The following is a 25296-nucleotide window of genomic DNA, read 5'->3' as shown; positions in this document are numbered from 1 at the left end:
GGAAAATAAAAGAAGAAATTAGCTTTCTCAAAGCTTTACAACTGAAGGTCAAAACAAGACTGAACATCCAAAATTTACAATGGACACAAGGGCACTACAAAAGTCCTTGTGGTATTATCATGCTCATAGTGAAAAACATACGTGAGCAAATGCCCGTACAAAGACCTCTCCAAAGAGAAAGACTCTCAATAAAGGAACTGTTCATTCCCTCCAAAAAAACCTACATGAAAACATTATCATCCAACGTGTGTGAATGATAAACATGGAATTTGGAAGCTAGCATCTTCACAGGCCTCCAACAGGGCTCAAGTGATGACAGTTGGACTCGACCTTCCCGTAAATGCTTCCATCTTTGAGAGCTTCAACGCAATCTCCACCTGAGTGGTCACAAGAGCTCTACGTTAGTTTCCACAAAAAAAATTGAAGACGTAGGCCCGCCTTCAAAATTGAGAAAGCTATGCTTGGCCTTACTAGTGGAGCAAGGGCAACTCGAGACTCAATTCCAATCTTTGAAGGGTCTGATTGATACTGTTCAATATAGAGCCGAATAGTTGCTCCCTCGGATCCAGTGCCGGAAAGCCGGAATACCTTAAATCATGCACCACACAATAAAAATTGCATAAGGTAAAGTCTGCACAAAACATGTAATTGCTTCACATTTGTTTAGTCCTCATGCAAATCCACTATGGGAAAGTTTTGGTGAGAGATGTATGTTGAGAGAGATCATCATCAATTGTACATTGTTCTGGTCTCATGGGCCATTTTGACCTTTAGAAGACACTAACATACCTTCCTTTTTTTCAAGAGGAGAGATGTGATCGTGCTGTACAAAACGGTGCAACAATGATCTTTCATTCTACTACACACCTACCCTTTAATATTTGGTTTGTTCCTAGAGGTCTCCTATAAATAAGAAAATCGAAAAATCTATATGTTTATTTCCTGAAGGCATGTGATGCTTACCAATCGAGAGCCATCTTCAAACAAGAATCGTATACCCTGATGCTTTGACACAGATCCATCAACAGGATCTTTGTACTCGAACTCGTCTCCTTTGGCCACGCAAGCAACATTCAGATTTATCTCCTTTATCATCCTATTGCAACCAATGACACTAGGTTAACTTGTTCCGAATCCAAAGAAGAGAAAAGGACAAGAGACTCAAGAAAAGAGGCGGTGTCCACCCACTTGTTTATATCCGGAATGGATGACTGCAAACCCACTAAATGAGCCATAAGGTCTTTGGCTGCACCAGCGTCCACATTCTATCAAACCAAACAATCATTAGTGTGTGTAATCTTGCCATTTGGGCAATTTCATCACATGAGCATCGTGTGCCGCACGGAAGGGTTTTCCTACACACACTAAACAGTGGATTTTGATCCCTTTTTTTTTGTCTAGAGTGGGCCGAGGACCCTTTAGGAAATCCGGGACACACACTAGACATCAATCAGTTCTTCCCAAGCTCAATATATAAAACTTGAGCATGCGCTTATCCATTTGCATTGCCATGAAGACCGACTACATTTGGCAGAGCATTTTAGGTCAGTTTTGGTAATAAACTCACCTCATAGTCATATCTAGTATAGAAATGGCGTCCATAAGTTGCCCAATGTTGGCGTACAATGTCTTCCACTGTCATCAGCTTGCCACCAGCAGGAACTCCTCTGTTCTTGTGGGCAAGAATTGAGAGCCATGCTAGTACTGCCCAGATTCCATCTTTCTCCCTTATATGATCAGATCCTGAAAGGGGCAACTGCAAAGCTGACATAACTGAAACAGAAATGCTCCTGCAACAAATGCCAGCATAGAATATTCATACCTGTTCCAAAGCTCTCTTCTCCACAAACCGAGCACATCCCCGCGTCCATCAGGTTCCCAAAAAACTTCCAACCTGTCGGAACCTGTCCACACCACCCAAACAAAGATGTTACAGAAGTTATGAATTCCACATGTTTGAGAACCATTGTAACACTTTTACCTCAAAAAATTTCAAATTTAGAGCTTTAGCAACCACATCCAATGCCGCTGATGTAGGCATACTCCTGATGGCCACACAAACATGGCAGCACAAAGATTTCTTATATCAAGTGCCAAACAACTCGATAGACCTACAAAAAAGTAGCCTCACCTTGCAACACCCTTCAGACCGGCCTTAAAGTATGGAATCGCGCCCACTGCATTTGCGGCAATAATGGCCACAGAATCAGATGGTGTCACGAAGAACCTGAATATAAAATTCAAAAGAAAATCCATTAGCCAACATCACAAAGTGATGCCGCAAGATTATGGGCACGTTCATGCTTCCATGTGTGCGTTCGCATTGTAGGTGGTGCAGATAGGATCAAACCCTACAAGTCCTTATGACTTTGGCTAATTGCATGTCCTCATGTGCAAGCCTCAAGATTGCAGAACATCTCAGCCTACTACAGGAAGTAGCCAAATAAGCACTCAATTTTTCTTATTACAAGTAAAAGGAAAAAGTAAGTCCTATTCTCAACCAATACGATGTTGGTCATTATAAATAGATGTATTGCAATATTGCCTTCATTTCTTTTGAATAAGGAACCATCATAGACCAAAAAACCCTTCAAAGACCTAGTGAACCAAACTTGCATTCATAATTAATGGTGGTGTGTTGGAACTACCTCTTTCCTAGAACCATATTCCTATCAGCATCACCATCTGCTGCCGCACCAAATTCAGGAGGTTCTGCTGCTGGTGCTGTCTTCCCCAGGCCCATACGCTGAACCAATTCTTTTGCATAAGTCAAATTGGGATCTGGGTGGCCTCCACCAAAGTCTTCCTGAATCCTTAAGCCAGCTATAAATGTGTGCTCTAGAAAATAAAACAGCAAAGTAATAAAGAAGAGAAGCAAACAAGGAGAGATCAGCCACCTTGGGAACACAATTGAGCAAAAAGCCTGGGTTTGCGGACAGCTCCTCCACAAAAATCTTTTGTGCATAAATACCAGCCACTCCATGGAGAGCATCAAAACTGTATAAAAACCAAGGGAGGTTACCTTGAATCTGATATCCTTGTGCACGATGCACATATTTTCTCTCCATCATTCAAAATGTGCACACATACGCATCTTACCAGAATGTGAATTCTGGTCTCAAGAGCAGATTCTTTATGGCTACAAAGTCAAAAATATGCCTACAAAACAGTGAAATTCTTAATTTTTGACGAATGCCCCACGTAAACATTTTAAAGACTTGGCAAGAAACCGACTTCATCAACTTCACGTAGTCTTCAGTTGCATCAAACACCACAACGCTAAAAGGACCACTTGGGCCAGTAAAAGAAGATGTTCCACACTTGCTGATGTCCACCTGGATCATAAGTGGCAATCCCCTTGAGTCTATAACTACAGAATGAAGGCCTGAATTCAATAGTAAAGAAGCATATTTACATCTGGGATTTCCTCTGCTATGTAGTACTCCTTAATTGTCTTTGTTATTGAATAGATTTTATCTGTAAGGGATTCCAGAGCAGGGCCCCCATTTTCAGTATTATATTTGATTCCAAAATCCTGCAGGAAACTACATATGAGTACATCAGAATTGAACCTTTCCTCAATATACCATTCTACTTAAAAAGCAAAGAGTTGGTAGATGTAAGATACAAAAGAAAAGAATAGCCAACATAATTACATGATTAAAAGACGTTCTTATTATGCAACAGTGTGGGACCAAATCACAATTCAATATAGATATAACTGATGAGCAAAGATACCTAATAGCCGTCAAACTATCAAAGTACAGTACACTTTCCATAATGGTCACTAATTAAAGACAAATTTATGATAGTTACAACAAATCAAGCAAATTTTTTTTTCACATAAAGCTTTAAGACAATAAGTTATTTTAAAATCTTTGTAGCAGATAGCAAGCAACAAAGTACAAATTTCTTCGAAATCCTGAAGCCTAAATTTCACGTCATTTTTCATTCAATCAGGAAGTGAATAACCATGAGCATCACATGATGCATGGAAAAGACCAATTGCTATGATATCTCTACCCACCTTGTGAATCATTCAATACATACACATATTTGGGAAACAGCGATGAAGACTACCAGGAGGCTGAAATCAGCCCACAGGGAGGAGCTGTGAGGCGGGGTGGGGGCAAAGTGAAACAGGGATAGGGGCGGGTGAACTTGTTGGCAGTACCAGTAGTTGGTACATTTGGTGGGCCAATATGCACTAGTAGCCCCCATAAAAGTCAATCACTAAGGACATCTGGGTCATGCTTTGGTGTATGACAACCAAAGCTTGGACAGAAAAGTGGGACCATTGAGTCACACTCTTTGAGAGCAGAGAAAATCACTGAAAAATACTTTCCACGTATTCTGGTAGAAGGGAGTTTGTTCATCCACAGTGGCTCCCATCTACCGCACCTACTCTCTTTCCAGTCAAGCAAGCACTCCATGATGAAATAATGTTATGTTTTCTTGAAAATATAAATGAGGTTAACTAAGGCCTTTTAGGAGAAAAATATGATCTTAAGGTAAACGTCACCTCAGTAACATACAAATTGCAAGCCTAAAGTAGCATAATCGCCGTTACACAAAAAAACAGCAAAATTTGTTGTATCTTGGATCTTCATCACCTCATGAGGACCGCCTGGGTTATGGCTTGCTGTGAGTATGAAAGCACCAGTGGCCTTTTCCCCCTGATGAGACACCAAAAACTCGGTTCAAAACTACAAGATAATATAAATGAGCCGAGAAATGACACTGTGGGGGGTATATGTATGAGATGGTCTTACATGAGGACCAACACGATTTCTAATTACTGCTGACACAGCTGGAGTTGAGAGTAGTCCATTTTGTCCCACCCAAATTTGTTTCACTCCATTTGCTGCAGCCATTTTGATAATGATCTAGAATAAAGCACAGAACTTCTGATTTGAGTAAATAGCTTTTACCAGAAGTTACTTGGACACCAAACTGAAAAGGCACCTGAATTGTATCCTTTGAGAAGTATCTTCCATCACCAGATACAACAATAATCGACCCTGCTAGCATAAAGAACTATTTAACTTCACATAGTTGTTGAATGAAAAAGTTTGACAAGACCGTATGCTTCGACAAGTCTATGATATTTCATTTGAGGCAGAAACAACACTCTCTTGGCACATGTAACGGTAAGTTTCAATTTGCTAGACAAACAACTTTGTATCACCACTTTCCTGTTGCCTAACACTAGCTCAAAGCAGGAAAGAAAATCCCGTGTTAAAAGTTGACATTTGAAAGTGTGAATTGAAATTTGACCTTTGTAAGCATGATGCAAGATGGTCCAAGTAGAATACATGAGAATAGAAGGGTCCAATTAGCGAACATAGGTGCCATAATAGCAGCAAGTCACGAGGGGGAAATTGTACCTCTCTACCTTTGGATCTTGTGCCGTTTTAGGCTGATTTGAAGATCCCTCTTCATCTCTCCCTGTTGTAGCCTCTTCACACGACAAACTCAGCAGATGCATTGGAGTCTGGTGGAAGCACAGAGGACAATGTGAAAGACAATACAGTCCCTACAGGTTGGGCGATTGGTCTCGATTGTACACAAACAAAACTGGCAAAACAAGGTGCTCAAGACAACCAAGGAAAGCCACTCATTTCCAGCTACTCTCTCTCTCTCTCTCTCTCTCTCTCTCTCTCTCTCTCTAGTGGTCTTTAGTGGACCGAGGTTCACACTGAGAGTGGCGGCAGACACTAGATTGACTCGTGCCTATGCAGCCCTAGGCGGTTTAGAGAGGATTTGTTCACAGGTTCAGTTCCAGGAACCTCGAACAAAGCTCTGGCTCTTCGACACTTTGGTTGCTTCAGTTATGCCCTACGGGCTTCAGGTTTAAGGGCCATCTGTTGACAGTGCTGGATGGAGTAATATGGAGAGGGCCTTGGTATCTATGATTTCTAGGCTGATTAGAGCCAAGGCCTCAGTTCCATGTGAAATCATACGAGTGGAGCTGGCTGCCCCACCTATGGAGATTGAGGCAATTACCAGATCAGTATCATTTGTACACAGCTTATGGGACACCACCAGGGACAGATATGCTAGGCTTGCTCTTGAGTCGTCCAGACAGCTGGCATTACAGGGAGATACATCATGTTGGTATGCACAGATGAGCTCATGGTTTCAGAGGCATGGTTTCAGCATGGACAGGCTGCCCCCTTTCCAGTATTCTCTTGATGCACCATCTTTGGCTCTTACACGGATGGAGATTACTAGACTCATTCGGCAGGATCTTATCCAGCTTGATACCAGGAGGACATGGATAGAGCCATCACAGGAGTTGGGTACGAAGAGGGCTTTCTATAGAGAGCATCTTCTCCAACTCACGACAGACGGATTTGTCACACAGCCCAACTACATGGACACACATCTATCTCATGGGTTACGATGTGCCATAGGCCAGATACGTACATCTTCACACCAGCTTGGGATTGAAACAGGTACATTTAGAGGCATACCAGCAGACAATAGGATATGTCAGTTATGCCATGCAGAGCCAGAGACAGAGCTTCACTACGAGATACGAGGTCTACTATGAGATACGGGGACGCTTTCACTACTTCTTCAGAGATGGTTTTGACTCGTTAGATAGAGTCATGATATCAGGATCAGAGATGTCTCGGATTATTTCTACTTGAGATACAGAGACATAGAGACTCTCTATTGAGAGGGCATAGACAGAGACAGTCCCAAAGACGCATCTCAGATTTCTTCAGTCCGAGTACCACAGAGGCAGAGGGGCCACCACCATCACCGCAGAGCTCGGTTCCCACCCATACACACACCAATGGTACTCTCATTGACCGAGCTATAGAGTTGGGGAGATCGAGACGACCACGACTGAGGGGAGCCACGCAGCACCGACGGAGATTGCGGCAGAGGATCTAGCACGACACCCAGAGTGTCGATCAGGATAGACTTGATGCTACTGCTATATTGTATCATGGTGACACTTATCCCCATTTTGTACCTTTGTGGCATTATACCATTGCTTAGCTTACCAGCCACCCATAGGAGTCGATAGCACTCCTATCTCAGTTTCTAGTTTGTAGTTTTCTTTGTTTGTACCCAGACTTGGTACTAGACTCACAATTGTAATCAGTTTGGTCTCATAGGTCATTTTGGCCTTTTGTGGACGTTAATATATCATTTTATTTCTCTCTCTCTCTCTCTCTACTACGAGATACGAGGTCGCTTCCATTGCTTGTTCAGAGAGGGCTTTGGACCATTCTCTAGAGTCATGCGGTACGAGGATCAGAGATGCCTGGGTTTGTTCTTGCTCGGCCTGCGCAGACACAGAGAGAGCCTGTCACAAAGTGATGATGTGGCGGACAGCAGAAACCCTAATTTCTGCCAGAAACCCTAATTTCCGAAAATCACAGAGGCTTTTTTTTAAAAAAAAAATTTGAAAATGATGAGCGATGCAAATTTCGCTTTTTCTCTACTTAATGAGAAAGAGAGAGAGAGAGAGAGAATGCTTTTGCTTTCAAGTTTTGACTCTCTATGAGAGAGAGAGAGAGAGAGCAATTGCTTTTGATTTGAAGCTTTTGGGGCTCTGCTTTTGGGCATCCCTTGTAACCTTTAAATTAGTGGTGAGGGCCTCACTTCTCAGGGCATCTGGATGCAGAGTCTGAGAGTGAACCCCGAGCCACTCTCTTGTACTTTGATGATTGATTAATACAAAAAGAAATACCGAAAGGGGCGCCAGTCTTTGGGGCCAATATCTCTAGGCACGGAACTCCGACGGGCCAGTGCAAATCTATTGTGATCTGTGAATTGTTTTGAAGTGGTTATTTGGTGCTGTCGCGGTTGATTCTTGACTTGGAGTGTCCAAGTTTGTTACAGTGGTATCAGAGCACGGCCGATTTCTCTTCTACGAGAAATCCGATCCCTGATTTTTTTTTTCCGCGGCACCTATGGCTTCAGGCAATGATCAGTCGACTCCCTCTGCATCTAGAGATGCGGGCAGGGATCACAACGAAGATTCCGGCAGAGAGTACGGCCCGCCTTGGCCTACTTAGGCGGAGCGGCGAGAGATGGAGCGTCGCCAGTTGATCGGCGATGCAACAAAGATGATGCTCAATTTTGCCAAGGACCCGAAGATGGCAAAATATATGAACCAGACCTCTTTGGAAGAGGTACAGATGGAGTGGCAAAGAACCACAACACCACTCCCGAAACCCGCTCTCAAGAAACCTTCTGCCTCCAAGAAATATAAGGAGAAGGAACTAGAGACCGTGGTTGATGCACGGATTGCTCAACTTTTCGACGTGCAAAAGAAAGGCAAACAGCACAGCAAAAAGCAGAAGAAAGGCACTGACTTCCCGGGATATTTGGGTCGTCGGTTGACATTTGACAAGGCAAAGAAACGGAAGAAGCGTGTTCGATTTGAAGGAGTACCCAGTTCTTCTTCTTCTTCTTTTGACAGTTCTTCTAGCTCCTCGGATTAGAGCGAAGAAGACGGGAAAAACAAAAAGCGAAGCAAGAAACAAAGCTTCGGAAAGGGCAAAGAAGGCTACATCTCGCCCAGAGACTGACAGTTCTACTGAGGACTCGTCTACAGACAGCTCAGATTCCGATGAGGGAAACTTTTATGGGAACAAGAAGAATTTTTACAAAGCCAACCAGTATGACTTTCTCGAAGATAAAAGCAAGAAAGTCCGAGAGTTTAAGGAAGGTGGCCACTCGATCAAGTTTGATACTTTTTCAGGATACTCAGATGCTTCGAAGGCTTTGTCTTTTATACAGTAGTTTGACATCGCTTTCACGGGAGGACGCTATTCAGAGCACTCCAAGATTTGAAGAGCTACCTCTGACTTTAAGGGGAATGCTCGTACTTGGTGGTCCACGCTTCTATTAAGCAAGACTGTGCCAGTTACATGGCTGAAATTCAAGAGGCTTTTTATTTCTTCTTGGTTGACTCAAGAGTTTGAGCGAGATATACGAGCTGCTTGGAACCATCTCAGGATGACCAAGAGCGATACACTGAATTCTTATTGTGAAAGATTCTGGAGCTCTTTTCTACCCGCCTCTTCATTCAAGAAGATCTCGTTCAGAGAACAGATTGAGCGGTTTACCTTGGGTCTACCTACAGAGATCCGAGATCACTGCTTGGAACATGAGTCAACTTCTATTCAGGAGTTGATGAGTCATGCGAAGCGGGGCTTTGCCATTCACTCTGGAAGTCTGACCTACCCCATAGATGAGGCCATGACACAACGAGCCGAACACACTTCTGGGAATGAAAGTAGAAAGAAAAAGAGCAACCCAGAGAAAAAAAGATGCACAACCCAAGCTTACTCCTGAGAAGAGAGCTCGCTTCATCAGAGAGAGGAAGTGCTTTGGATGCGGGGAACATGGACATATCTCCGCGAAGTGCTCTAAAAAGGCAAAGAAAGAACAGAATGATAAGAACGACGACAGGCCTGAGAGTTCGAGAGCAGCTGAGGAATGTGGCAAAAAAGGCAGATAGAAAAGTAGAACTGGTACCACATGGCGTGGGACTTGCACCGAATCTAATGAATGAAAGTACAAACTTTGCCGCTTTTGGGACAAAGTGAAGGATCAGGAAGCTCTTTTGGAGCCAAGGCTCGATCTGGAATCACGCCCGACAGACTGACGCCACAGGCGGAGGTAGTTCGTGGCACCCGGATGGGATATTGCCATTACACCGAGCATTGGCAAACTTTGTTTGCAATGACAGGGGTGTTCAGGGCACGCGAGTGACGTTCTACTCAGGATCCCTTGGTACCACAAGAACTACGCCGTGGTTGACTACAGGGCCAAGAAAGCGACTTTGATAAATGAAGGGCTTAGAGATTGTACTTGATGAACTTCAGTTTCTTACTCATTCTTTTGGAAGAGAACTGAACGATGGATAAAGGTTGAATATGTTTTGACCTGATCAAAAGAACGCCAAGATTTTTCTCCACACTCATGCCGATTGCTTTTCAGAGGGCCTGAAGATCAAACCATTGATCTGATACCTGGAAGCACGCCACCGAATCGGCCACCTTACCGTGTGAGCCGAGTACAGAATGAAAAGATTATGAACCCAATGAAAGACCTCTTGGAAAAGGGTCTTGTCCAACCTAGTACTTCACCGTATTGCTCTCCAGTGTTGTTGGTTTTGAAGAAAGACGGATCTTGGAGAATGTGCATCGATTATAGCACTCTCGACGAAATCACCATCAAGAACAGATTTCCGATTCCTAGGATCGATGATATATTCGACAGGTTACAGGGATCCTCGTGCTTTAGCAGGATTGACTTGAAGAGTGGATATCGCCAGGAGATGTCTACAAGACAACTATTCGGACGACTTTTGGGTTATTTGAGTTTTTGGTGATGCCTTTTGGCTTAACCAATGCTCCTGCAACATTTAACCGGAAGATGGACAAGATTTTTCGAGAACAGGCTATTTGTTGACACTTTCTTTGACGACATCATTGTTTTCTCCAAGAATGAGGCAGAACACAGAGATCATCTGCTTCAAGTCTTTCAGGCATTACGAGATCACACGTTAGTGATTAATGCAAAGAAAAGTGAATTTTTTCTACCAGAGATACACTTTTTGGGACACATTGTGTCAGCAGCAGGAGTGCAAATGGACCCGGCCAAGATAGAGACTATCCGTGATTGGCCCAATTTGAGGAATGTCCATGAAGTTAGAAGCTTCTTGGGACTGTGTTCGTACTACAGGCGGTTCATACGAAAGTTTGCAGAGGTTGCTTCCCCTTTGCATACCTTGACACAGAAAGGAGTACCTTTCTCGTGGGGACCCACAGAGGTGACTGCCTTTCAAACACTGAAAGAGAAATTGACTACGGGACCTATTTTGACTTTGCCGGACTTGCAGAAGTCATTTGAAGTATATTGTGATGCTTGTGGTTGTAGTCTGGGTGCGGTCTTGATGCAAGAAGGCCATGTCATAGCTTACGAGAGCCGTTTGTTCTCTAGGCCGGAGATGACAGCACAGATTTATGAGAAAGAGCTTTTGGTGGTTATCCATGCTCTTACTCAGTGGCGGCATTACCTACTCGGAGCGGATTTCACTGTCTTTACAGACCATCAGAGTTGGCGCTACTTCTTGTCACAGAAGCAGCTTTTGGAAAAGCAGATGCGGTGGGCGAACATCTTGTCACAGTTTCACTTCCAGATTGTCCATGTGCAGGGACAGAAGAATGTGGTGGCAGATGCTTTGTCTCGGAAACCGTTGGTTCTGACTGTTTCCGCGATACATCATAGGAGCTTCGAGGATATGGTCGATCAGTATGCCACAGATACAGATTTTGCAGATATTTTCACACGGATACGGGATGGGGAGACAGTAGCTGGATACTCCCTTCGGGAAGGCTACTTGATGAAAAAGACTATGTTGTGCGTTACACAACCGTTGAGGGATAAGGTTATGACTGAATGCCACTGTCCACCTTTTACGGGTCACCGTGGCATTGCTACCACCGTGAAGGGGGTAGAGAGATACTTCTTTGGGCCGAGACTCAAAAAGGATGTGGAAGAGTTTGTGCGCAGTTGCTTGGTATGCCAGAACGTCAAGTTTGACACGCATAAGGCACGGGGATTGTTACAGCCTTTACCCATACCCACCCACCCTTGGGAAAGTATTGCAATGGATTTCATTTTTGATCTCCCAAGAACACAGAATGATCACGATGATTATCCGATTACATGGCACCTCTGAGACAATTGTCTTCGACAAAGACCCCAAATTTATGAGTTTGTTTTGGAAGGCAATTTGGGAGAACATTGGCACGCAGTTGCAGTTCTCGTCATCGTTCCACTTGCACACTGACGGGCAATTTGATATTGCCAATTCAGTGATTTTAGATTTATTGAAGTCTTATATCTCGGATCAGAAGACTCAATGGGAAAAGAACCTAACTTTGGTGGAATTTGCCTACAGTAACACGATACACTCTTTGACGGGAAGACGCCATGTGAGATTGTTGAAAGTGCTGCGAAGGTTCCATCCTTCCTGAGCACGAAAGATTAGATATTGGAAGCGGATGAATATTTGCGAGATTTGGATACGGCTTTTCCCAAGGTTCGCGAGACTTTGCAGAAGTCTCAAGAACGACAGGAAAAGGCAGCGGATCGCCATCGTCGTGACTTGAAACTGAAGGAGGATGATTGGGTGCTCTTACTTTTGAGAAGGCACGCCTAAGAAAGAAAAAGAGAAAGGAGAGGCTTTTTCCAAAGCTTAGTATGTGATACTACGGACCTTTCCAGATTACTGAAAAGATAAATGATGTCTCCTTCCGATTGAAACTGCCAGATACTTGGAGGATTCACAATGCATTGCATGTGAGTCTCTTGAACCCTGTTAAGGGTGATGTGCCTGATGATGGGGAGCCTGATGAGCAACCCGCAGTGGAAGAAAACAAGGAGATCCTTGTTCCTGAACAGATTTTGGCATATAATGATACAAAGAAAGGTAAAGTCCGAAGGCGGTTCTTGGTTTAGTTCAAGAACTTTCCTGCATTTGATGCGAAGTGGATGGAGGAGGAGGACCTAGCAGATACTCCTCGGATTGTGAAACTTTACCTCGATGTTTTGGTTTAGCATAGTCTACTCCAAACGGAACCCAGAAACTCAGCTTGGCCGAAGAGCTGGTGCAGTGGGATGCACAAGAGGGGTGTTACTCCGCTCCTTTGTCAACAGATGCCTCGATTTTGATACTAAAGTCACTGATGTCTCTTTGAGCTTCAGGGATACTGAGAGCTGACAGTATTCTGCTGGATGACTTTATGAAATGGAATTCCTGATTATGATACTGATATGTTCTTGACTTCTTGTGAGTGCAGGAACTGATAGACGAAATGACTGCACCATTTTGGTCTGATTGATCTCGAATAGACATGGTTGCAATAGGGGTTAGTCAATCGGACATCGATGAGGTCTCGATTGGACCTAGATGTGATTGCTAACTACATTGCCGATAAATCATGGTCTAAGATCCGAATGAATGTTGAATGTCATGTGATGTCCGGTGATGTCTGGTGATGTCCTGTGATGTCGTGTGATGTGACTGTCGATTTCGTACATGTGCTAGATGTGTGTTCCTAGTACGTAGGTACTAACAGTCAGTGTCTGCTAAGACGGTTTATGGCTTTTGTCGGTTTTGCAGGCGTAATCGCGGTCGATTACAAGGCTTTCAAGAGGGGGGTATGTCACAAAGTGATGACGTGGCGGACAGCAGAAACCCTAATTTCTGCCAAAAACCCTGAAATTCCTGCAAACCCTAATTTCTGCCAAAAACCCTAATTTCCGAAAATCGCGGAGGCTTTTATTTTTTTTTATTTATTTTTATTAATTTTTTGAAATGATGAGCGATGCAAATTTCGCTTTTTCTCTACTTAATGAGAAAGAGAGAGAGAGAGAGAGAGAGAGAGAGAGAGAGAGAGAGAGAGAGAGAGAGAGAATGCTTTTGCTTTCAAGTTTTGACTCTCTATGAGAGAGAGAGAGAGAGAGAGAGAGAGAGAGAGAGAGCAATTGCTTTTGATTTGAAGCTTTTGGGGCTCTGCTTTTGGGCATCCCTTGTAACCTTTAAATTAGTGGTGAGGGCCTCACTTCTCAGGGCATCTAGACGCAGAGTCTGAGAGTGAACCCCGAGCCACTCTCTTTTACTTTGATGATTGATTAATACAAAAAGAAATACCGAAAGGGGCGCCAGTCTTTGGGGCCAATATCCCTAGGCACGGAACTCCGCTGGGCCAGTGCAAATCTATTGTGATCTGTGAATTGTTTTGAAGTGGTTATTTGGTGCTGTCGCGGTTGATTCTTGACTTGGAGTGTCCAAGTTTGTTGCAGAGCCTGATGAGAGGAGAGGCTAGCCAGTCTCAGAGACAGATCACAGACTTCTTTAGAGCTGCCACTGGACACCCGGAGGAGTTACTACCACAGCAGAGCTTGTCGCTTTACACCAGAGGCATACTGATCGACCGAGCGACTGAGCTTGGGAGATCCAGACGCCCACGACTGCGGAGAACTACACAGCATCGACGGAGGCTGCATCAGAGAATTCAGGTCACTTTGGCTCAACATGCACGACGCCCGGTCAGACACCATGGAGGAGATTGATGAGATCCGCCAACGATTGATGCTGGCTCTCATGTGATCTAGCTATCCGAGCTAGTTGTTTAGCTGCTTAGTCCACACCTAGCAGTTTAGGATTCCATAGTATTTTATTTTGTCATTCTGTCATTTTGTCATCTTGTCACTCTGACTTTGTATCAAATCCACCACATTGTAACTTTCTGGTCTCATAGGTCACTTTGGCCTTTTGAAGACGTTAATATAACATTTCATTTCATTTCTCTCTCTCTCTCTCTCTCTCTCTCTCTCTCTCTCTCTCTCTCTCTCTCTCTCTATATATATATATATATATATATATATATATATATATATATATATATATATATATATATATATATATATATATATACACCTTAACAACACTCAGTATCTATTGCATAACCATCGTATTCTCCAAGCCATACTACTTCTACATCTAACACTAATACTTAAACCCCTAAAAAGCATAAATCCACAGCCATCTCTAGAAAGTCCTAGCCTCCCACGAAACTGTTAAGAGTTTCACCTCCTGGCCAAATGGTGAATCTCGACTCTCCCAAGAGCACATTAGAGAGTGGGGCTGTTTTGTGGCTATGCCTGACCGTACGTGAGGTAGATGTACCTTTTCTGGCGGTACACGGCCACCCAGTAGGCTGGAATGAGGCAGGACCCCTGATGCTAGGCCTTTAGGGGGTCAAACTTCAAAGTCTCTATAACTGCAGTTTTCAGCTGTGTCACTCTCTCCCCTTGCTATTACTGTTGCCATCCCAAGATGCCAGTGGACGCAATGAGTCTCAAGAAGAAACCTACGAAGGCAAAGGGCTACGCCGTCAGACTCCATTTGAGCTCACACCCATAGAAAGATCCCATTTTTGAATCTTTGGGGGCAATCCCTATGTCAAAGAAGAATACTCTCTCCAAGGGATATCAACTTTATGATCTGGAGAGGAAGGAGATCGTGGTTAGCCGTGGTGTAGTTTTCGGCGAGTGCATTCCTTCAGGTGACCCAGAGGTCTTCGGCTCCTAGGTCTTCCATTTTATCCCCGGATCTGCCTCTTCTTGGTGATCCTCATGATGATTGCTCTCTTCCAAATGATGAGCCCTCCTCTCCAGATCCTATCCCTTAGGCTCCGGAAAATGATGTGCAGTCTTCCGATGGGATGCACTTAATGATGGCTCTTATCATAGTGTTGATGATGAGAAGGAAATACCATCATACCAGTTTCTCTCGAGACTGCGGGCAAATCGCTTCTGATACTTTGCGAGATGCTAGGATTTCAGACTGCTTACTGAATTGATCGATGATGGTCCAATTGGTATCATTCCTGGCATAGATCTTAGGGAGGTCCATGATGAGGTTCGTGGCTATACTCTTCCATGATTGGGCATTGGTAGAGGTTGTAGCGAACAAGGTGTCTTGAGTCGATCATACTTCACTTGTTGGCACATGAGGCACTCGGAAACATACTTTTTGATGGCAGCTCTAAGAGCCTAGAGTAAGCCAAATAAAACATCATTCGAAGGTTCAATCCATGGTTAGAATACTTCAATGACCAGCATAGGGCGAAGCATGTTCTTTATCCATAATCTTGTGTCTCAATGGTGTTGTCACAAAAATAGCTTGATGGCAACCACTTGTGATGGAATAAGTAGATTGGCTCTCCATTCTACAACTTGGCCCAATTGAAAGAAAAGTCACTCTAGAGAATACATCTCTAAAAGAGATTCTAGTAACTGATGATGAGCTGAATTGACCTAGTGGCTGATGATAAACTGAATTGATAGCATTCACTTTGCGTCGACTCAAGAGGGCACTTGCTGCCACCTTCATATACCAAAGGCGACCTAGAGAGAGAGAACATTGTAGTAAGAGAAATAGTTGTAACCGGATTGGGTCCGATTGGCACTGACAAGACAGCAATCTCACGGCAACACAAGAATAAAAACTTAACACTTGCACTTCAAATCTCAAAGTAGTTGAGACACAAAGCACCAGAGTTCTGCTTCCAGATGCAAAGAGTACAATTGTCGAGGAGTCACTCTGCACTGTGTAACCATACATTGATCTGCAGAGCTGATCCCCAAGGCCTGTATGCAAAGGCTCCAAGCCCAAAAGTAATTGATAACAAAAGTTGGGGCCAAGTTCAAAAGCAACTACTATTAAAAAAACTTGCGCTTGTATAGAATTCTCCTCAGTAATAAAGTATTACGGGAGGGGGGACCAGCCCATCTTTTGGTACTCAGTATTGTGTCGATCTTCTCACTCTCTATCTCTCTCGCTCTCTCTATATATCCTCTGGCTTCGATATTAAGTGATAAATTCTATTTATCCGAATATATTTTATATTGCTATGCGCTCTCGTTTGTGACAGTGGTATCAGAGCATGGTCTCCTCTCTTTCTATGTAAAGAAGGACGACTCTGGGAAGATATGGGCGGAAGCCATGACAAGCCAAGAGAGAAGTAAGCAGGCGGAACCCTAAGTCCTGCAGGAAAATCTTGCAGAGAAGTCGACAAGACTTGGGATTCTCTGAGAAGGCGACAAGAGCATAGAGAATCCAAGGAGCGGAATGCTCAAGATCCTTTAGAATCCATAAAATATCCATGAACATCAATCCAGAACCATAGCCAAGAAATCCCGTCATTTCAGGAAGGATATGAAGAAGGTCTCCACACCTAGGAACACTCGAGTGAAGGACCTAGGTACACTCGAGTGAAGTTTGATACTTTTGACAGAAGGGAAGATGCCCTGAAAGCTACCACTTTCACTCGACAGTTTGAGTTGCCTTTGTAAACGGCAATTTCTTAGGAGCGTCGAAGGTGAGGCATGTGACCAAACTCCTCAAGGGGATTGCAAGTACTTGGTGGTACATGTCTATGAACGCTGTATTTTGGGTAAGATGCAACGTTCTAAGTTTCCAAAGAATGGTTTAGTTAGGGCCACATGCAGGTTGCAGCTTGTGTATAATGATGTCTGTGGGCCCATGCAAACTCCGTCCTTGGGCAATTACCTTTACTTCGTGACTTTTATTGATGATTACTCCAAGCATGCATGGATATATCCGCTTAAAGCGAAAGTCCGAAGTATTTATGTGCTTCAAACAATTTCTGGCTATGGCTAAAAATGTCTCGCAATGTACTATGGGCACCCTTCGTTCCGATCGAAGGGGGGGAGTATATGTCTCATGAATTTAATGCATTTCTGGCTAGTCGTAGGATAAAACACCAATGTACAGTGCCTTATACGCCTCAGCAAAATGGTGTTGTTGAGAGGAAAAACAGGTCACTTATTACGGAAATGGCACGATGTATAGCTTTGCCGCATTCGTTTTGGTTTGAGGCCATCACGTGTGCCACTTATGTACTTAGCAAGTGTCCTACAAAAGCTTTGCGGTCTATGACTCCATATGAAGCATGGCATGATAGAAAGCCTTCCATTGAGCACATGCGTGTTTTTGGTTGTTTGACATATGCTAAACACAGCGCAGAAAATTGGATGATAACGTTGTCAAATGTATTTTTGTTGGTTATAGTGCTGAAAGCAAAGGTTACAGGTTGTATCATCCACAAACAAAGCGTATTCTGGTTTCGCGGGATTTTGTGTTTGTGAAAGATTCTATTCAGCCCTTGCTGTCATGTACTAGAGACGGTAATGTAAGCTCACGGGACATTTATGACACTTTGTTGCCTCTTTTCAGTGGTAGAAGTTCAAATGTAAATTCCAATGAGGCAAATGTACAGCCTATGGGGGTTTCTAAAAATGTTACAAATCAGTCTATTACTGATGCAAATGTTCATGATGTACTGATGAGGAAAGGGTTGAAAATGAGCAGGCTAGAGGTATGCCAAAATGACTGGTGCATACTTTGCGTGATAGTATAAATTGGATGCACCTTTGTCTAGTCGTACTCGTTCAAGTTCTCGCCATGCATCTTATGCATCAGATTGTTATGCTTTGGTTGTATCTAGTTTACATGATGTTGAGGAACCTCTGTCTTTTGATGAAGCATAGAATTCAAAAAATTCGATGGCCGCCATGCAATCAAAATATGATGCACTTATAGAAAATGACACATGGACTTTATGTGATTTGCCTCCTGGCAAAAAGGCCATTGGTACAAAGTGGATTTACAAGTTGAACGCAAGCCGGATAGTGAGATTGATCGCCATAAGGCTCGAGTTTTAGCAAAAGGTTATGCACAACAAAAAGGCATAGATTATGAAGAGACTTTTGCTCCCACTTGTCGTATGACTACTGTGCGTTTTCTATGTGCCTTGGCAGCTCATTTTGGTTGGGATGAATATCAATCCGACATTGTTACTGCTTTCTTGAATGGTGACATATTTGAGGAAGTTTATGTAGCGCAGCCTCGCGGTTTTGTCATAAAAGGACAAGAGGACAAAGTGTGCAAATGTAACAAGGCTTTGTATGGGTTGAAGCAATCTCCTCGTGCTTGGTATGAGGAAGCTGACACTCATTTGGTCAAACAAGGCTTTCGTAACAGTCCAACAGAAAGCACATTGTATGTAAAGCGTGAGGGTGATGTACTTCTCATTGTGGTTCTTTATGTGGATGATTTGCTGATCACTCGACCAAATGAGACATATTGCTGAATTTAAGGCTCATTTGAATGCTACTTTCAAGATAAAGATTTGGGGATGTTGCATCATTACTTGGGTATACAGTTTAAGCAGTGTGATGGTGGTATTGCCTTGTGTCAAAAAAGTTACATAGAGACATTGCTATGTAAGTTTGGACTTGAGGATTGCAAATCTATTGCCACTCCCATGGAAACAGGTTTGAAATTAAGTTTTCATGATGTTGGTGATCCTGCAGATGTGACTCTTTACCAAACAGTTGTTGGATGCCTCATTTATGTATGCAATACGAGGCCGGATATTCAGTTTGCAGTCTCACAGGTCAACAGATTTATGCATAGCCCAGGGTCTAAGCATTGGCAGGTTGTCAAGAGGATTTTTCGCTACTTGAGCGTCACTTTACATCTTCGCTTGTTTATCCGAAGGGGGAATCATTGCCGCCAGACTTACATGCTTTTTCCGACTCATATTGGGCTGGTTGTTTTGACACGCGAGTGTCCACAAGTGGTTTTTGTTTCATGCTTGGCAGTTCATGTATATCATGGTTGAGCAAGAAGCAATCTACTGTGGTCACTTCTAGTTGTGAGCCTGAGTACAGGGCAGTCTTCACAGGTACGGTTGAGTGTGTATGGCTCAGACGCCTTATGGCTAATCTGGGTGTTGGACGGGACACTGCCAACACTATCTACATTGATAGTTAGAGCGCATTGGCAATTGCGAGGAACCCGATTTTTCATGCTCACACAAAGCACATTGAGGTGCATTACCACTATGTCAGGGAGAGGCTCTCAGCAGGAGGGATCAGCTTGGCTTATGTGCCAACACAGGACAACCTTGCAGACCTTTTTACAGAGGCATTGTCTCGTGAGAAGTTCGAAGCTTTCCCCAAAGCTTTGGGCTTACTCCCCTTTGTGGATAATCGATCATGTCCTCAGGGCATGGCACTTCCCTATGTGCCAGCTCTCATTGACCGCATCACTCCGAGGGGGGATTTGTTACCATATTCATGTGGTAGTGATGTGTTTGAACACACTCAAGCTTCCTTCGTCTTCTCCAAGCTGTGTGTTATCCTGCAACCCTAATTCCAACAGACTCGCCCTTGGAGCCCCTCCACTAGTTGGATTTTCACAGAGATGTGCAAAGTGGGCCTGAGAAGGAGATGGGCATTGGGAGGACCAATTTTCTTTGAGCTTGCTTCGGTCTTGGGAGTAGCTAAGGGGGGACTTGTGCAGCACAGCCCACATGCACTAAGGAGCGCTTGAGGCAGCCTCTTACATGGAACCCATTGGTTAGTACACAACAAGGTTGCATGGTCGGCAATAGGCCCATGTCTCTTGGGGTCCATGGTAGAGGGTCAGCCCACACCTTGGGAGATTGGTTGCAGTTTATAGCACTCCTGGAGGAGATTCAAGGCCTCCAGAGTCCAGCTGCGAAGCATGAGGAGGGTGTAGAGCATGTGTCAGGATCTCGTCGCTATACCAGTAGATAACACACCTCTCGAGCCGGCGGCTCCCAGATCGATGGGGGCCTTCACTCGCCTTGAGGTCCTCATCATAGTTAGGGCTTGCTCAAACTTAGGCCTTTGCATGGTCTTCGAGCTTCATTGAGAGGGTCACCTCCACAGAGTTACTACTGAGGCACCAAAGGTAGCAAAGTGTTGTTTCTAGCGGATTCGAGTTGTGGGCACTAGAGGGAGGGCTTGTGTGCTTGATCCCGACCCATTAGATCTTCAGACTGAATATTGGAGGCTATGGGCTTGGGAGAGCCGCCCTCTATCTCGTGAGTGCAATGGGACCCTGAGGAGTGGTTTTGGCCGGCGGATCCTTTTCCTTCAACCGATCACCCACGGATCCCTTTCTTCCCGTACACAGCATGACTAAGGTGTCACATACTGGATGTCCGGAGAGAGGGGTGTTGAGGCCTGGTCCACCCTCATGGGCTCGGCACTTCATTTTCAGCTGAGCAAGATGATTGTGACACTAGAGGGCCGGCCTACACTCCAGCTTGCCACCACAGAGCTTACACCTCAAGAGTGGAGCAGTGATAGAGAGCTTTGCTGGGAGCTCATTAAACATTTGCAGCTGACTCTTTGGTTCATTTGGAAAGCCCGTTGCTTCCGCATCTTTGAGGCCCACCCCATACCACCGGTGGAGAGCTGATCCATACACGAGGATAGTTCGAGGGGCTTCAGGGCAGCTCCACCCATATGTGGGAGAACCACGAGGCATTCCTACGACTCTTGCATTGAGGGCCTTTCTACACCATGGTCCATGGGGCTCCAAGGAGGCATTACCACCCACCTGTGTGGCTGTTTCCTCCTCGAATATCCTGATTTAGCCGTCATTGTAGATATCTCACTTTTTCACTTGGAGAGTCTCCCCACATACTGACGTAGTCCCCTCTTGTCAAGAAGTTCGTAGCCCGCTCGGCAGTTTTTATTAACTAATAGAAGGATCATTTTCTTGGGGAGGAAAAACCCCGAGCTCACAAACTTTTACCCAGGATACCTCACAACCGCAAAGCAACACATTCTCTGATACTTCCACCGGACCGCTGACTCCTGAAGAGATTGCACAGTACCGATCAGAAGGAAAGCGTCACAAGTGTAGCATTCACGACCATATTTTTCGGGACTGTCCGACAAACCCGAATAACAAACGACCATTTCCATAAGAAACAGAAAACAAGAAACCCCAACCTTCGGTGGGATTGATTTCTGACTTGATAGGTGTTCCTACTGTCGATACATCCAATGAACCATGTAAAGCTATGGGAAAAGTTAAAGATCAAGATGCCCTTATCCTCTTTGATTCAAGATCCATGCCAGATTTTATCTCCCCGCAGTTAGCTGCAAGATTAGGCATTGATGAATATGCAAAAAGGAACTCAAATTGAAGCACAAATGACTAATGGAACTTACACATCATCAACACCATTGTTTGGATCACTACGACTATTGATCTTTCAGTTGGCACGTGGTGCCCATCCGGTTACAAACAGAGATGGAGTGAAGAACCCCACTTACAAGCTCTAGTAATCTATCTCATTCTGCAGGGATCTTGTTCTTGCTATGATGGATCCATAAATTCTACTAATGTGCACAAACTAAGAATCAACCCAATTGGGGTTTGGCTAGAAATAGATAGGTAATTTACTTTGTAGGAAGAGGAGCGTGGCAGACCCATTTCCAGTGTTATTTACGAGAAAATACTGAGTAGTTTCAAAATCTTTGACATGAACACACTTGTTTCTGGTACAGCAACCCCTTTTTAGGAACAAATAAACATAACCATTCGACCAGTAATGATTCACAGAAAAATGCAACACTTAAGACATGATACGACTGCTGAACAAAATCCAAGAAAGTAGATGCAAAAGGTTTTTACTTGTTTTCAAAACATTTAATGATGCAAAAATGAAGGGTAGAAATTTCTAAGGAAAAGTAGGTCGTACGGTGTGGTAATAAAAAATCCAAAGTCATTCAAATGTCACAGAATACAATGTTGTATGTGCTTTCAACATTCAATTTCTAGTTTTCTTCATCTTTACCTTTGTATACACATAAGTTCAGAAAACAACAAACCTTGTACTTTCTCAGATAAGGCATTGAAAGTTGCTTGCACAAAGTTTTCCACATAATGCAGCTGCTTGAAGACGGTGACCTGTATGCACAAATCCCAATCGCTAAGCTAACCTTCTTGCGCTGCTCTTGTTAGGCCCTTCAAAATCCTTCCTTGAATATGTACTAGAGCGTGAACTCAATGTTGAAAACACCTACTCTATGTCTTGTGCCCCTTGACAAGTGGCCATTCACAGATATAGAGCAACTACACACGAATGTTGACACTCAATAGACTGCAGATGTAAAAGGATCCAGACCCTCAAATTAAACAAACAACAGTATGCAACAACAGTAAGATACCCAAAAGTTTATCCAGGAATTTCAGCAGAAACCTTTGTTGTTGGGCCCTTGATGCTTGAGATGCAAGATGCACATTAATTACTTTACGAGCCTCTGCACTCAACTTTTCAAATAAACCTTTTAAATCAATATGTTTACAGAAATTTGATATTGTCCGTTAATACATGCTCTAGCCTTCCCAATGTTATGATGCACTTGTGAGTTATCAAGTGAGTTCCCTTATGTGCTCCGCACCACAAAGCCCATGTGTATTACCTTGTAGTGCAGATTGAAGCAATCAGCAGTAGATCTTGTGATTTAGCTCATAAACTAAACCTTAGCAGCTGTTTGCTTTATCTGAACAGCTGATCCCACCCTTTATCATTTCCAGCTTTAACATCATTTACTCATCAAGCCAATATGACTGGGCAAAGCCTGATGATGGGCACTCTTGCAACACAATACATTTGTCAAAATGATCTCTAGACTCTAAAGCTTCATGCAATCCTACTATCCTTTGCATATGCATAGTCCTCAAGTAGCTAAGCACATTCTTCACTTGCATTGACCAGTTCAAATTTCAAAGTAATCAACTTCCTACATTCCATATCATTGTAGCTCTACATCATCATTTTGCTGACTAGCAGCATTTTTTATGCAAGTTTCTTGACTTCCTTAGTTGAACCCCTATTCGTACTTCACGCAAAACGCTAATCATAAGCACTAAACTAGACACTCCTGAACGAGTCCTCGATTAAATCAGCAAGATAGCGCAAAATACGCCATATGGAGTGATGAACTTAAGCGAACATTACAAGACCTTAGAATCAATGCCCAATAATTGGCTGGACTCTACATCCTGACTGAAGCAGTATATCAGCAAAGCCATACACAAAGCAGCTTATCACGTCATAGACATGCATTATACTCGAGAGTCCAAACACCTACTAGGATGAGACATTGTCGAGGCAGAAATTACTTCCGCTTCATGTGTAATCGATATATTGCATAAAAACATACTGAAAAGGTATGTGTAAACTTTGGATGTATTCTCTGGTCAGCGAACTCATTATAAAAGCCTCAAAGGGGCATACAAACCTTTTTCCGCAGCCCGGAAGTGCCAGGTTTTTGACCATCAAAAGGAGTTGTTTTCTGCACAGCTCGCACAAAGCCCATGATGGGTAGGTCGCTATACTCCTACAGAATTCAGAGATCGATTTTGCAGAAAACTGCGCTTCATACTACGCACAACCTCACGCTCAGTTGATCGGATGCAAATTGCTTCAAGCTAACAGAAAGGACAAACAAAAAGAAGCGTACCTCACCGATTCAAAGAGAACGGCCGAGCTCGAGCAAGGCAAGGTGCGGTGGCGCAGATGTATAGGGAGTATGAAAAAGTGCAAAAAGTACGCTGTGAGCTAAGCAAGAAGCAAGACTGTAGTCTCTCGCTCATTTCATGGTCGAATCTGACAGAATATACTCTCATATTTTCTTGAAATGCCACACAACAATAGCAAACGTCTGGTCAATGGTTGGTAGACCACCGATCCTGATCCTGAGGCTTCTAGACTTCTAAGAATAGTTTTTTTTCAGGAAAAAGATCCTTCAGTTAGTTAATGAAACTGCCCATAGGGCTACAACCACCTCTTCGAGAGGGCTACAGCAACCATGATGGGGAGACTCTCCCAATGAAAAAACAGCATATGTACAATAAGGCTAAATCAAGAAATGGGAGGAGGGAAAAGCCACACAAAATAAAATCCATTTACCATTGAGAATCTTCAAAAGACCTTTGCTCTGCTTTATTAACATGATATTTTTGACAATGCAAAACATGCCTTTGAACATACCCATGTAAACATGGCTAGTCAAATTGCCGTTGTACGAGTGCATAAGTTTTCTTTATACGTGGGTGCCCTACACTAGAACTATCATGACATTCATAAAGAATTTGGCAATGAATCTCTGCATCTGTCGGTACACAAACTTTCCCCTTATAGTGTGAGTACTCATCATCTATGGAAAAAAAAAATTCCATCTTTGCAGCTCACTCAAAAGAGGAAGATTGAGTGTAGACACACTACAAGCATTGGAATGAGAAGGATCCCTCATTTTGACATGGCTCCATACGCACACATTTACCCTTTAAAGATTTCAAATCACTTCAAAGTTCTGTGAAGAGAGGAGAGTTGATCTCAAGCATACGATTATAAGCATCAGCTACCACATTCTATTGACTCTTATGATACCGGAGCTTAGTGTCATACTCCTGAAGAATCTCAGTCCACTTGACCTTTCAACCTTTCAAATCAATCCGTTATATAAACCATTTTATACTTTCATGGTTCAAACACAATTTCAACTTGAGCACAATAGAAATAATGTCGCCGTGTCTTCAAGGCAAACACAATTACATAGAGCTCGCATGCATACACAAAATAATTCTATTGTATCAAATCGAGTTTCTTGCTTTCAAAGGCAATTGGTCTGCCATCCTGGTAACGAACTATCCCAATAGCTCAATTACTCGCATAGGTTTCAAACACACAAAAAGTTTCATAGGATTGACAATAGCTAAAATGGGTGCAATATAGCTAGAAAGATCTTAAGTGCATTGAAACTTTGATGTCGAGCTTCTCCCCAATGAAACTCTTTGCCCTTTGCTTTCAATTGATCCGTCATTGG

The 25296-nt window shown here is 43.4% G+C and overlaps 1 protein-coding gene across 2 annotated transcripts; it reads right to left on the bottom strand.

Annotated features, from left to right (window-relative positions):
* Positions 1-24094, bottom strand: LOC147441103 (putative phosphoglucomutase, cytoplasmic 1). Of its 2 annotated transcripts, none has more exons than XM_086482831.1 (19): positions 23937-24094; positions 23710-23852; positions 22294-22372; positions 4966-5021; positions 4773-4886; positions 4614-4676; positions 3416-3535; positions 3235-3335; positions 3100-3159; positions 2898-2997; positions 2649-2806; positions 2132-2227; positions 1982-2045; positions 1823-1904; positions 1568-1743; positions 1189-1265; positions 964-1096; positions 472-588; positions 1-377 (listed from the first exon to the last, which is right to left on the bottom strand). In XM_086482831.1, exons 2-19 carry the CDS (start codon positions 23785-23787, stop codon positions 306-308), a joined length of 1746 nt encoding a protein of 581 aa, XP_086338957.1. In that variant the 5' UTR covers positions 23788-23852; positions 23937-24094; the 3' UTR covers positions 1-305. The 2 variants fall into 2 exon arrangements, with proteins under 2 accessions (XP_086338957.1, XP_086338956.1); XM_086482830.1 differs by having other exon boundaries at positions 23932-24091.
* Between the last annotated feature and the right edge of the window lie 1202 nt (positions 24095-25296).

This window comes from Adiantum capillus-veneris, chromosome 15 (genome assembly GCF_014529385.1).
Source record: "Adiantum capillus-veneris isolate H3 chromosome 15, ASM1452938v2, whole genome shotgun sequence".
Lineage (NCBI taxonomy): Eukaryota > Viridiplantae > Streptophyta > Polypodiopsida > Polypodiales > Pteridaceae > Adiantum > Adiantum capillus-veneris.
The sequence above is the reverse complement of the archived record's forward strand: the minus strand, read 5'-3'. Positions and strand labels throughout refer to the sequence as shown.

Coding starts and splice junctions, on each gene's coding strand:
- LOC147441103 (XM_086482831.1), bottom strand. CDS start 23,787: ATGGGCTTTGTGCGAGCTGTGCAGAAAACAACTCCTTTTGATGGTCAA. Junction 22,373..23,709: donor CTTCCGGGCTGCGGAAAAAG/GTTTGTATGCCC, acceptor TTGTGCATACAG/GTCACCGTCTTCAAGCAGCT. Junction 5,022..22,293: donor CTTATCTGAGAAAGTACAAG/GTTTGTTGTTTT, acceptor TTATGCTAGCAG/GGTCGATTATTGTTGTATCT.